Source organism: Ictalurus furcatus, chromosome 4 (genome assembly GCF_023375685.1).
Source record: "Ictalurus furcatus strain D&B chromosome 4, Billie_1.0, whole genome shotgun sequence".
Taxonomy (NCBI): Eukaryota; Metazoa; Chordata; class Actinopteri; order Siluriformes; family Ictaluridae; genus Ictalurus; species Ictalurus furcatus.
The window spans coordinates 32,857,244-32,871,234 of record NC_071258.1 but is presented as its reverse complement, the minus strand read 5'-3'; the positions used below and the strand labels follow the sequence as shown (position 1 = coordinate 32,871,234).

The following is a 13,991-nucleotide window of genomic DNA, read 5'->3' as shown; positions in this document are numbered from 1 at the left end:
AGTGTGTTACCCCTTGCTCCCGTTTCATCATGGGGAGGAGTGCACACTTTCTGTGTGAAGTGTCTAGGGCTGGAGTATGCCATGGCAGCCCTTGAGAGGTCTGACTGTGTGCAATGTGAACGCCTTACATTAGGTAGCTCCGCTCGTGACTCGTTCTCTTTTCGGAAGCCGAACCGAGTTAGGTTTCAGAGCCTCATGAATCTGGGCTGGCCGCTGCCGAGGCAGCTAGCCGTCTCGAGTCCGGGTGACCTCATATGGATCTGGAAGAGATCTGGAATCTCTTGCTCTGTCTTCCGTGTCCGGCTCTCCGCTGGACTTTAGAGCTCGTGTTGCGACTCCTCGTTCCACTATGGAAAGCCAAAAAAACAAAAAACAAAACAAAACAAAAAAAATCACACACATACAAGCCGTGTGAGGCCACGGTGGCATTGGCGGGCAAGACCTATGCAGAGGTGGGTCTTGCTTGTGGGTCACCGCAGACAATGGCAGTGTTGCAGGCCTACCAAGCAGACCTGCTGAGAGAGCTCGACATACGCCAGTTCAGCCAGTTCCTTCCCTGTTGTGTCGAGTTCACCCGGGCATCCACGAGTGGAACCCGGGCCAGTGCTAGTGCGAGAGAGGCACAGAAGGCGAGTACAGCAGCCCGCCAACCCCTGCAGACAGCCAGGGGAACCAGGTGGTCACAGTCGTGGCCTGCTACTATGCCTGATCTGAGAATGGTCATAAAGGCCAAGCAGACAAAAGAGGAGCGGTCCTGAGGGGCCGTGGAGGAACGTATCAGGGGAGATGAGGTTGTTAGGGCAGTTAGCCCCCAGTCCTACTGTAGGGCCTCCCCTAGCCAAGGCTGTCTCAAGTTTTCAGTGTTCTCTGGTCAGCAAGCTGTCACAGGGCAACAAAAATCTGATGCTTTCCCTCCAATAGAATGTGGAAAAGTTAATGTCACTAAAAGCCCATCTGGCAGCGTGGAAACTACTGTCTCCAGGGGTTCTGTCTACCGTAAAAAAGGGTTACCGGGTCCAGTTCAGAGCTCGACCCCCCCGGTTCAGAGGTGTGTTCACCACAGCAGTCAGCACAGATTAGCACAAGAAGTAAGATCCCTCTTGGACAAAGGGGCCATAAAGCATGTACCCCGTTCCCTGAGGGAGGGAGGTTTTTATTTCCTGGTCCGCAAAAAATAGAAGAGTATGTGGCCAATTTTAGATCTGCTTCATCTGAACTGTACTCTTTGGACATACAGGTTCAATATGCTGATGCCCAAACTTATCGTTCCACAGATTCAGTTTGAGGACTGGTTTGTGACGATAGATCTAAAGGTGCATATTAAACATGGAAATATTGCTAGCTTTATCCCCTCACACCTTCACAAAGTGCATGGATGTCATTCTGGCTCCACTGTGATTCCATGGCATCCGTATACAAAACTACCTGGACGACTGGTTAATTCTAGCACAATCCAGGGAACTGGCGGTTCAACATTGAGATGTTATTCTTGCCCACATGAAGAGCTTGTCATGCCATTGGGCCTATTGCATAGGAGACTGTTTCAGTGGTGGCTGAGAAGTTGGGGGTTTCGTCCGAGGACGAAACCTCTGAGAGTAATCAGTGTCAGGCAGCGATGCCTATGTGCTCTGAGAATTTGAAAGTGTCCCCAGTTTCTAGCCTTGGGTCACACTCTAGGGGTGTCTCCTTAGTGCAAGACGGTAATGACAGACACCTCCCTTACGGCTGGGGGGTGGTCTTAGATGGCTATCCAGCTCACGGTTTCTGGAGCGCCCTTCATCTGGAGTGGCATATAAATTGCCTAGAAATGTGGACCATATTTCTAGCACTGCAATTGTTTCTTCCTCAATTGAGAGGTCACCATATGTTGACAGACCACACAGCGGTGGTCTCATATATCGACCACCAGGGAGGATTATGTTTGCGCCCCCTGTTCAGGCAGGTGCAAATAATTATTCTCTGGGCAGATGGAAAGTTTTTTCAGTGAGTGCAATGTACATTCTGGGCAACTGGATTGTGGGGGCAAACATCCTGTTGAGGCAGGGGCTGAGGCCCAGGGATTGGTGGATCCAACCACAAGTGGTGGAGTCCATATGGTATACGTTTGAGCCAAGCGGGAGTAGGTGTGTTCGCCTCCGAGGAGACAAGGGCTGGACGCCATGGTGCACATGTGGCTGAGGTCACATCTATATGCTTTTCCCCCAATCGCCCTGCTCCCACAAGTTCTAGCAAGAGGTCGCCAAGTTCACTACGTCTACTGCTAGTAGCACCTTATTCGCCAGCTCGAATATGGTTCTCAGAGACAATATCCCTGCTTGATGGCACTCCTTCGGAGATTCCCATCCACAGGGATCTGCTGTCTCAAGCCGGAGGGCGGATTTATCATCCTGGTGAATACAGGAGAGTTGGGAACCCTGGGATGAATACTGCACCTTTTCCTATTATCCACAGTCTGTTTGACAAACCATTTTACGGGAAAAAATAAATGCAATTGAAGACATATTTCAATTTGCCCCAATTTTAATTGTGACATGTTTTTACCATTTGAGGGTGAGCTGTACACCAATTTTTGGAACATTTATGTAGACTGTCCAGAGTGGGAGGAAACATAATTAACAAGGAAGTAAATCAAGAAAATAGGCAACTGGTGAGATGAGTAGATGAGAAGTAGTTGAACACTGCTTCCGTCTCTATCTTTGAACCGTGACAGGTATTTTGTTTCCATTTCATTTGATTACAGAGGGGAAATAATGCTATTTATACTATTGTATACTGTTTATTTTGGAAAAATTTTGGATCAAACAAGGGGCATAGAAGTGACAAACTGCAGTATTCATTACCATCAATTATACTGTTTATAATGTTTGTAGAACACTGTAATTGTACCATGATGCTGGACAACATATTTACATAAATATAATATTTAAAATTTTGGAACAGCATTATGTAAAACTTACAATTTACTAACCTTTGTATTATTTCCCATTACATGTTTTCTTGTATTTCTCTCTGGTTTGATTAAAATGACATAACATTTAGGTACAAAGATGCATAAGAGTAGGCCAAAAGCTGAAGACAAAATTGCAAATATTTCTACTGCTACTGTATACTTTCCAGGAGAGCTGACATAAGCTGGAATGAAGGTGATCCAAACTGCACAGAATATTAGCAAACTAAATGCGATGAATTTGGCTTCATTAAAATTATCAGGTAGCTTTCTGGCTAAAAAGGCCAGGACCAAGCAAACTATGGCAAGAAGGCCAATGTACCCTAGAACGGCATAAAATGCAGCATCTGAGCCTGTGTTACATTCTAAAATAATTTTTTTACTGCGTTGCTCAAAGACTTTATCAGGGAATGGTGGTGCAACATTTAGCCACAGAATACAAATAACTATTTGAACTGCAGTGCATGAACACACAATGGCCCTTTGTTGAGGTGGTCCAAACTTTTCTGCCACATTGTTCCCTGGTAATGTTGCTCTGAAGGCAGTTACCACAACTATGGTTTTCCCCAGCATACAGGAAATGCAGAGGGCAAAGGCAATGCCAAATGTTGTGTGACGCAACATGCATGACCAGACTGTTAGCTCACCAATGAATGTGAGAGGACAGAGGAAGCAAAATATAAGAGAAAGAAGTAAAAGTAAGCTCAGCTCTGAATTATTTGCTTTTACTATTGGTGTGTCTCTAAAGTGTATGAACACCACCATAATAGAAAATGTTAAACAGGTACCCAGTAGGGAGAGGGCCATAAGAATAATCCCCATTGTTTCAGTGTATGATAGAAACTCTGTTATTTTCATGATGCAGTTATCTTTTCTTTCATTAGACCAGTACTCTTCAGGACAGTTGATACAGTCTGTTGCTCCTAAAGTAGAAAAATGGCATGGTGAGAGATGATTGATTACTAAAATGTAATTATTTTGGCAATATTAGTTAGCAGGTCTCTTCACCTGTTGTATTTGATATAGAGCCATCAGCACATGGGATACAGTCAAAGCAGCACAGAGGTAGACCTTTAATTTGTGCTTTCCTTGTGCCTTGTGGACAGATTTCAGAGCAAACAGCTTTTGGAGTCTGGGACAGTAGGGCATATGTTAAATGAGTAATGGAATTAAAGAAAAATGCACTTTTTAATTATAATATGCTTATACTACCAAATTTCCTGTGCTCCAGATAATCTTGTCTTCATTAATCACAAGTTCATATTTTCCATTTGCAGAGGTGCTGAAATGGCCAACTGAAATATGCTGCACTTGTCCTTCTCTCAGCTGCCAGTTTATGACTTCGTATGAAGCAGGGGGGTCTCCGTTCTTGTCAAAGAACACTACCTCTCCAAATGCATCCACAAAATGTACTTTTTTCAGCTGCTCACTTACCTTTTGAACAAAAAATACAACATACTTAATGAAAAGGTTTCCATTATGAATCCAATTAATGCTTCACTGCAGTTAAAACTCACTAGTGTAGGGGTTATCTGTGAAGTATTAAGACATAGTTCTGAGACATTGCTTTCAGGCTTTTCACAAAACATCCCTTGGTGTAGGGCATGTGCAATTGCATACACTCCTTGATAGACATTATATGATACTCTAAGTTGTGTGACATCAAAAAATTTGTTTGTGTAATCAACTTTTTCCGTTCCTGAGCATACTTTTGTGCTATTACGTAAATAATTTATTGAAGATGGAGGCCTACAGCCCATCAATGTTTCCCAGAAATCACTGACAAAACCAGACTTGGAATCATTATAAGGGCTGATATCTTTGAGAAGTGGTGCCAATTTGGGTATGGCCATCTTTCGGACTACAAATCCTATAGTTCCTCCAAAATATTTGAACATTTCGGGTGTGGAAAGACTGTCAGCAGTTACCCAGGCTTCACTTCCAATCCACTGTATTCCTGTAATATTTTGTTTTACTACTTCTTTCATTAAAGGATCAATATCTCTCTCTGGCACAAATGCAAGAATCACTTTGACAGTTGATTGCTTTATCAGTTCAACAGCTTCAAGGATTTTACTTTGGGGATATGTACGCAAAACTGTGCCAACAAATGCAATACAAACCCCATGAGCCTCCACTTCCTTTGTGAATGCTGATATCCCATTTCGTCCATAATCATTGTCAGACTGTATCACTCCAATCCATGTCCATCCATATTGTCTGACAAGGAAAGCCAAAGCCTTTGCTTGGTAATAGTCACTTGGTATTGTTCGGTAAAATGTAGGATATTTTGTTTTGTCACTCAAACATGCACATGTTGAAAAGTAACTCACCTGTTCAGGGACAAAGTTACAATTATCAACACATTGTATAATTCTGCACATTCACATTAAAAGTTTTTGCATAAATATTACCAGTGCATTACCTGTGGCATTTTGAATGGTCCAACTGCCCCAGCCACAACTAAAGACAGAGTAGATTCTGTTTCAGCTAGAAGAGCTAATATGGGAGGTGGATGACATTGAGAGACCGTCTGCTCTGATGTGCTCATCAAAGTGAGGACAGCTCTCAAAACATTAGTAGGAGAGGAACAAGAGTCCACAATAATATATCCCAGAGAAATATTAGGAAGCAAATAGTCATCTTGGTTTATTTCATCTATTGCCAACATCATGGTCCTCGTCCAACGAAAGGCACGTAAGTCAAATCTGTGGGGAACATTAGAACAATACAAAAGTAAAGGTTTGTAAATGAATCCTGTTATATTTCAGCTTAATTTTACTTACCCTTTACATTCTGCCATTGGTGGTTTGTTATCAAATGAAAAAAGTATATTCTCCTGTCTTGAATAAACTGGGAAAATGCCACCTATCATAATGTCTCCTTCCTTCAACATGCTTTGCACGTCAAATTTAGCCAGCAGCTTACATGCAAAGCCGGTTTGTATACAGAGCAGAAAACACAGATGAAATATATTAGGTATACACATGTCTGGTCAGGAAATTGAATACGACATGAATTAGCACTCATTGTTTTATAGACAGTTTCTCTGCATACTGTGCATGGTGTGGGTTGGTTCTTAGAGGTGTGTCAACTTTTCCTGGTATTGACTTTTCCATAGAGGCAAGATAGTTCCCTCTGTTTTATTGTATCAATATCTTCTTGTGCATTGCAGAATATTCATAATGTTTAGTGGATGCCAGAGTATGTAGACTTTGAAACAGAGTATTTTTTTGTGATTTTCACTGCTAATATACACTGTAAATGTCTTATTAAATTGAAGTTTTTTAAAAATTTATTTATTTATTTAATTTTCCAACTATATTTCATATCTCACATTCAGTGTTCCCAGTATGGTTGCTCAAAATCTGCCACAACCACAGCCCTGACCAGGTTAAAGCACTTATTAAAGAAGAATGAACAAATGGGTACTATTACAATTAATAGAGAAAAACAAACAACCAAATAAAATTAAAAAAAAACAACAATTCTATTATTTCAAAGATACATGCGTGATATACAACCCAATTCCGAAAAAGTTGGGACAGTATGGAAAATGCTAATAAAAACAAAGAGGAATGATTTGCAAATGTAGTTTGACTTGTATTTATAGAAAAAAAAAAATACTAGGTATTTGATATTTTACATTATCAACTGCATAGTTTTTTGAAGGTAAACATTTATTTTGAAATTGATGCATGCAACATGTTCCAAAAAAGTTGGACAATTTAGGACTAATATCAATGTGACAAGTTGAAATAAGAAGGTGATGTGAAACAGCTGAGGCAATCGTCTAATCGTAGTATATAAGGAGCCTCCAAAAAGGCCTAGACTTTCAAGAGCACGGATGGGTCGAGGCTCGCCAATCTGTCAACAGATGCGTCAGCTAATAATCCAACACTTTGAGAACAACATTCCCCAAAGACAAATCGGTAGGATTTTGGGCATTTCACCTTCTACAGTGCACAATATAATGAAAAGATTCAAGGAATCCAGTCAAATCTTGGTGCGTATAGGGTAAGCCCGAAAACCACTTCAGTAACTCGAATATGGTTCTCAGAGATAATATCCCTGCTAGATGGCACTCCTTGGGAGATTCCCACCTGCATGGATCCACTGTAGACCCACTGAACTGTGCAATAGCTACAGTCCTGGAGTTCTTACAGTCTGGATGTTTCTCAGTGGGGTGGGCTCCTTCTACAATCAGGGTTTACTCCCCTGTTGATGGAGCCTCTGTGGGGCAACATCCTCTATCTTCGAGGTTTATGCATGGTGTCAGGCAGCTGAGGCCCATCTGCAGGTCGCGCATACCTTCCTGGGACCTTTCTGGGGTCCTGGAAGGTCTGTCAGGTGCCCCATTTGAGCCCTTAGAGTGGATCTACTGTCTCAAGCCAGAGGGCTGATTTATCACCCTCAGCCAGAACTATAGAAACTGTGGGTCAAAACTTTATCATGATGCTAACAATAGCGCCCCTCACTCAGTGCTTTTAGACAGCTGCTGAGGATATGTTCCAGGGTGCCTCTCTTCAAGCACAGAGGGCAATTTGGTGACTCTGCCTTCCCCCAGCAGAACAAACTGGATGGGCTTGGTAGTACGTCATAGACAGTCTGGATTAGAATTTTATTCAGTGTGGCTTGGAATTCCAGAACTCAGCAGAAGTCACTTTACATTCTACTGTTTTTTTCCCACCTTCTCCAGGCTCCCTGCTGCCGCATCCCAACCATCCTGCTGGCTCGCACTTCCTTAAGCGTTGCCCGCACCTCATACTGGAGCTGAGATGTCCTGTCTTTCCTCCTTACCTTGCCATATCGAGATAATATATTGCTACCCAGGCCTGGTCTTCCTTGAGCCACTGTACCCACCAAGACCGTTTGCTTCTTAGCATCCTCCACAACCTCAGCTGCCTTCCATTTCCACCCTGTCCTGACCTCAATCACCACCTGAGAGACCTTTGGGTCACCAGACTCATGGTATTGCAGCACCTCCCTAGAACACGTCACCATCAATTCTTCATTTAGGCTGCTGATGGGGAGTTTCAGCTTGTTGTCTTGCCCATATAAGGCAATGCTGCTCAGGCTTCGAGGTAGGCTGTAAGAACCTGCTGATCCTTCTCTCAAAGCCCTCCATTGTGGTAATTTGGGACCTCATAGATTAGGAGAGGCCAGAGCATCCTTGGTAGGATACCATGCTCATATATCCAGGCCTTGAACTTGCCAGGTAGGCCTGACTTGTCCACTGCAACTAGCCAGGCTTCTAGCTTTTGGTTGGTGGTTCAGATGGCTGCTGTGTCTCTCAGGCTATAGTCGAACATCTTCCCCAGGCTCCTAAGTGGTTTTTCCTTGATGGATGGTATCTGGGTGTTGCCAAGTGTAAAGCTGAACTTGTCAGTGACTTTCCCTTTCTTCAACACCAGGGATCTGGATTTTGCTGGTTTGAAGCTCATGCATGCCCAAGTCATCAGCTCATCAAGGTCCTTTAGGATCCACCTATTTCCTGGAACAGATGCTGTTGTCACTGTTAGACCGTACATGAAAGCCCTAATCGGTGGTTGTAGGACGCCAGACTTCGAGAGGGGGCCTCTAAACTGCACCTCAGCAGACTTCATTAGTATGTTCATGGCAAGTGCAAAACTACTTCTGAATGCCCGTGCTCTCCGATCCCTCAGACATCGTGGTCTTCAAAACCATCAAGAATCTGTAATGGATATACTGACATGAGCTCAGGAATACTTTGGTAAACCTTTGCCAGTCAACACTATTTACAACTGCATCCACAGATGCAACTTAAGGCTCTACTATGCAAAGCAGAAGTCATACATCAACACTTTCTAGAAGCACCCCCAACTTCTCTGGAGTCATTCTCATCTGAGATGGACAGTGGCACAGCGGAATCATGTTTTGTGGTCTGACAAGTCCACATTTCAAATAGTTTTTGGACAAAACAGCTGTTGTGTTCTCCAGGTCAAAGAGGAATAGGACCATCCAAGCATCAGCTCCAAAAGCCAGCGTCTGTCATGGCATGGGGGTGTGTCCATGCCCATGGCATGGGTAACTTGGGTAACCATTTATGCAGAAAGATATGTACACATTTTGGAGCAACATATACTGCCATCCAGAGCAGGACAATGCCAAACCACATTCTGCCTGGATTACAAGCGCATGGTTGTGTAAGCAGAGAGTGCTGGCCCTAGCATGGCCTGCCTGCAGTCCTGACCTATCTCCAATTGTGAATGTGTGGTGAATTATGAAAAACACAAAATAAGGCAACAAAAGCCCCATACAGTTGTGTAGTTGAGGAAATGCATAATGGATGAATGGGGGAAGATTCCACTTGCTAAACTTAACCAACTGGTGTCTTCACTCAGCGCCCAAACGCTTAATAAGTGTTATTAAAAGAAAAGGTGATGTTTCACAGTGGTAAACAGTCAACTGTCCCAAATTTTTTGGAGTGTGTTGCAGTCATCCTATTTGAAATGAGTATATATTTTCAAAAATAAATTGCCCACCCCGCTAAGAAACGTTCTTGTAAGAAATCCAGGCATGTAGCTATTGTGCAGTTCACTAGGTCTACAGTTGATCCCCACAGATGGGAATCTCCCAAGGAGTGCCATCTAGCAGGGATATTATCTCTGAGAACCATATTCGAGCTGGCCAATAAGGTGCTACTTCAGCAGATGTAGACTGTCTTGGCAAACTCTCGCTAGAATGTGTCGGAGCAGAGCGATTGGGGGAAGAGGGTACAGATGTGACCTCGGCCACCTGTGCACCATGGCGTCTAGCCCTAATTGTGTGGGAGGAGTGAGGGCAAACCACAGCGGGCAGTGTGTTGTCTCCTCGGAGGCGCACACATGCAGTCCCGCTTGGCCAAACCTCCGCCATATGGACGCCACCACTTGTGGATGGAGCCACCAATCCCTGTACCTCAGCCCCTACCTCAACAGGATGTCTGCCCCCACATTCCAATTGCCCAGAATGTACATTGCACTCACTGCCAAAACTTTCCCTCTGCCCAGAGAAGAATTAGTTGCACCTGCCTGAACAGACCACCATTGCGTTGTCTGTAAACACATGGTGACCTCTCAATTGACGTTGGCTGCTGCTGCCATAAGCTCCAATAGTCACCCAGAGAGACTGGAGGGGATGCCGAGATCCAGCTTTATCTTGCTCAATGTTGATAGGATTGACCCTACGAATGTTGGGAATAGAAACGCCCTCATCATAGTAGAATCCTTATAACCCCTAGAAAAGTTGTCCACTACACTGGAGAACTACTTTTCTGAGGTTCAACCTGAGCCCCAAGCTCTTCATGTGGGCGAGAACAACATCTTAATGTTGAACTGCCAGTTCCCTGGATCATGGTAGAATTAACCAGACGTCCAGGTAGTTTAGTACATGGATGCCCTGGAGTCACAATGGAGCCAGAATGACATCATTGCACTTTGTGAAGGTGTGAGGGGATAAAGCTAGCAATATTTCCATGTTTAATATGCACCTTTAGATCTATCGTCACAAACCAGTCCTCAAACTGAATCTGTGGAACAATAAGTTTGGGCGTCAGCATCTTGAACCAATATGTCCAAAGAGTACAGTTCAGATGACGCAGATCTAAAATTGGCCCCGTACTCCTATTTTTGGTGGACCAGGAAATAAAGGCTGTAAAAACCTCCCTCCCTCAGGGTACAGGGCACATGTTCTATGGCCCCTTTGTCCCAGAGGGATCTTACTTCCTGCGCTAATGTCGGGTTCTGGTCTGTGCTGACTACTGTGGTGAGCACAACTCTGAACCGGGGGGTCGAGCTCTAAACTGGACCTGGTAACCCTTTTCTACAGTAGACAGAACCCACACATTTGGCAGCAGTTTCTACGTTGGTCTTTGAGTGACGTTAACTATTCCACATTCTATTGGAGGGAAAGCATCAGATTTTCGTTGCCCTGTGACAGCTCGCTGACCAGAGAACACTGAAAACTTGGGACAGCCTTGGCTAGGGGAGGCAGTAGCACTGGGGGCTAACTGCCCTAACAACCTCATGTCCCCGATACATCTCTCACCGGCCCCTCAGGACCGCTCTTCTTTGCCAGCTGGGCCTTTATGACCATTCTCAGATCAGGCCTAGTAGCAGGCCACAACTGTGGCCGCCAGGTTCCCCTGGCTGTCTGCGGGGGTTGGCGGGCTGCCATACTCGCCTTCTGTGTCTCCCTCGCACTAGTGCTGGCCCGGGCTACACTCGTGGATGCCTGGGTGAACTCGGCACAACGGGGAAGGAACTGGCTGAATGCCGCCATATGTCGAGCTCACTCAGCAGGTCTGCTGGGTAGGCCTGCAACACTGCATTGTCTGCAGTGATCCACAAGCAAGACTACTACTACACAGGCCTTGTCCACCAATGCCACTGTGGCCTTACACGGTGACTTGGATGGCAAAGCCAGCCCATCTAATTACCTGATAAAAAGCCTGGCTTATGCATGGTTTTCCCGCAGAAGCCTGATATTTTGTCATGCACTTCTGGAAGACAGGGGAGTTTTCTGCAGTGGGAGGAATTTACTTTCACCGGGGAGAAAAAAGCTCATCCAGCCTTAGTAATCACCTCAAGCAGCTCTTTATATGCTGCTCTCAGTTTTTAGCACATCCTTCTGGCCGCTCGGAGTCAGAGAGGAATTTTCTATTATTATTTGTGTGTGTATGTTTTTTTTTTGGCTTTCCATAGCAGAAGGAGGAGTCACGACACGAGCTCCAAAATCCAGCAGAGGGCCGGACCCAGAAGACAGAGCAAGAGATAGAGCAATGCTCATATCCGGCTCCTCTTCCAGATCCATAAGAGATCCCCCGGACCTGAGACGGCTAGCTGCCTCGGCAGCGGCTGGCCCAGATCTGCGAGGCTCTGAAACCCAACTAGCTTCGGCTTCTGAGAAGTCACGAGCGGAGCTGCCTAACGTAGGCATTACAATGTGCGGTCAGACCTCCGAGGGCGACCATGGCATACCCCATCGCTAGACACTTCACACAGAAAGTGTGCACTACTCCCCGTGTTGAAACGGGAGCAAGGGGTAACACACTTCCTGAATTCTCTCACTCATATTTTTCTCTCTCACTCATTCCTTTTTTTTTCTTCTGTTTTCAATAAGATAGAAAATTCCAGATATTTTGAGAAAAGATAGAGAGGAAATAAAGCGTCTTTGTCTTTCTTTACACAAACAACCGACATGCAGTCTCGCTGAAGATAGTAAGGCTGATGGCCCAGGTCACAGGTACCATATATATATCATGCGACACGCTTAATTGCCACATCACCTGATCATGGTAGGCCTATAAATAGGCATGATTTTACACAAGCTTCAGATGCCAGTCACACGCGAGGGCACTCCGCCATAGTGTTATGCTAAATACAACGTTGAGTTCCCTTTGAAAGGGAACATCACTGATGATGTGTCCAGGTGCATCACATGTATGTTAAAAGTTTCAGCCTTGCCCTTTATGCGTAGAAATTTGACTGCATTCATTGAATTCCTTTAATTATACAGTATTGTGCACTGTAGAAGATCAAATGCCCAAAATCTTACTGATATGCCTTTTGGGAATGTTGTTCTCAAAGTTTTGGATTATTCGCTGATGCATCAGTAGGTAGATTGGCAAGCCTCGACCAAACCTTCCTCTTGAGGGACTAGGACTTTTGGAGCCTCCTTATATATTATGAATAGACGATTTTCATATGTTTCATATCTGTTTCATTCGTATTTAAACTTGTCGCATCATTATTAGTCAAAAATTATTCTTAGTCATTGCTTTTTGATAACATCCATTGTTAAAAGCACTATACAAATAAAATTGAACTGAATTCTGTTTTGTGAATAGAATTTGAATCTATGATGAACCAAGCAATTGTTGTGGGCACAGAGACAAGGGGACCCAAATGCACAGACACAGGGATCCAAGGTGAAACGATTTTTAGTAACGAATGTGAGGATGTGTGAGAATGGTGAATTGGAGTGGTCGTGGTCAGTATTCCGGATTCGAACAGGTCTGCAGTGTGAGGGTCGGATGCTCAATCCGAGCTCCATGGGGGCTTGAACTTGGGTTGGCAGCATGAGAGCTGAGTGCGGAGCTGATGAGCCATGAGGCAGGCAGAGTGGTGATGGTCATAGCAGGAATTGAGCCGAGGATGAACAGACAGGCAGGATGAGCATTGGACCTGGAACACAAGGAAAACACAGTGAGCACAGAATAACACAACGAGAGAAGACGCTAAAGAGTAACATAGAAAGCAACCACGAGTAGAGCCAGAAGTGTACCACACTGGAAGCCAGAACAATCTGGTGACGAGTGGCTCAAGAACTGGTGGTTTATATATGTAGCTGGTGAGGTGAGTAGATGAGAAGCAGGTGAAGCAATTAGTCAGCAGCGGAGCGCCATGCCCAGGGACACACACACACACACACACACACACACACACACAAACAGAAATAAGTGGGAGAGAAGACACTGGAAACATGGAGAAGGGGAAAAACTGGGAAATACACAGGGCTCTGACCCAGACCATGACAGTAATTCTGTGCTAGTTAGCTAGCTACATGCCTAGATGTTCTAAGTAATTCACATATTCTTTCCCTGAGGTGTACCTTTTTCTCCTGTATTTTTCAATTGTCATGAGACATTATATTTTAATTCTCTTTGCTGCCACAATTCAACAAACCACACTTTTATAAAATCCCATAAGTTTTGTTCATGTTTTGCCATTGTCACTACTGTATTTATAGCATTCCTAGTATAAATTATAGTCTTGTGTAACCCCATACCATGCACCTATTAGTGGATTTTAGACATGTGCTGTAGCAGTAGTCAGACTCAGATTTAATTCAAAATTTACTGGCACTGCAGTCAGATGTCTTTGGTCACACCATGCCCTAGCCATCCAACGCATGTACTAGTACTACAGTGGGATTTGAAATAGATGGAGAATGACACAAAATGGGTTGAGAATAAATCATTGGTATTTATTAGTGCATCTTTCTATGTTTGATAAGGAGGATCAATGTAAATTGTGAAAGT

General features: G+C 44.2%; 1 protein-coding gene and 1 pseudogene across 1 annotated transcript; both read right to left on the bottom strand.

Moving 5' to 3' along the window:
• Positions 1-1,738: 1,738 nt before the first annotated feature.
• On the bottom strand, positions 1,739-4,800 carry LOC128606279 (vomeronasal type-2 receptor 26-like). The gene is made up of 4 exons (XM_053622317.1): positions 4,742-4,800; positions 3,956-4,131; positions 2,969-3,870; positions 1,739-1,780 (listed from the first exon to the last, which is right to left on the bottom strand). Exons 1-4 carry the CDS (start codon positions 4,798-4,800, stop codon positions 1,739-1,741), a joined length of 1,179 nt encoding a protein of 392 aa, XP_053478292.1.
• Positions 4,801-7,360: 2,560 nt separating this feature from the next.
• Positions 7,361-11,933, bottom strand: LOC128606278 (uncharacterized; annotated as a pseudogene).
• Positions 11,934-13,991: the final 2,058 nt, after the last annotated feature.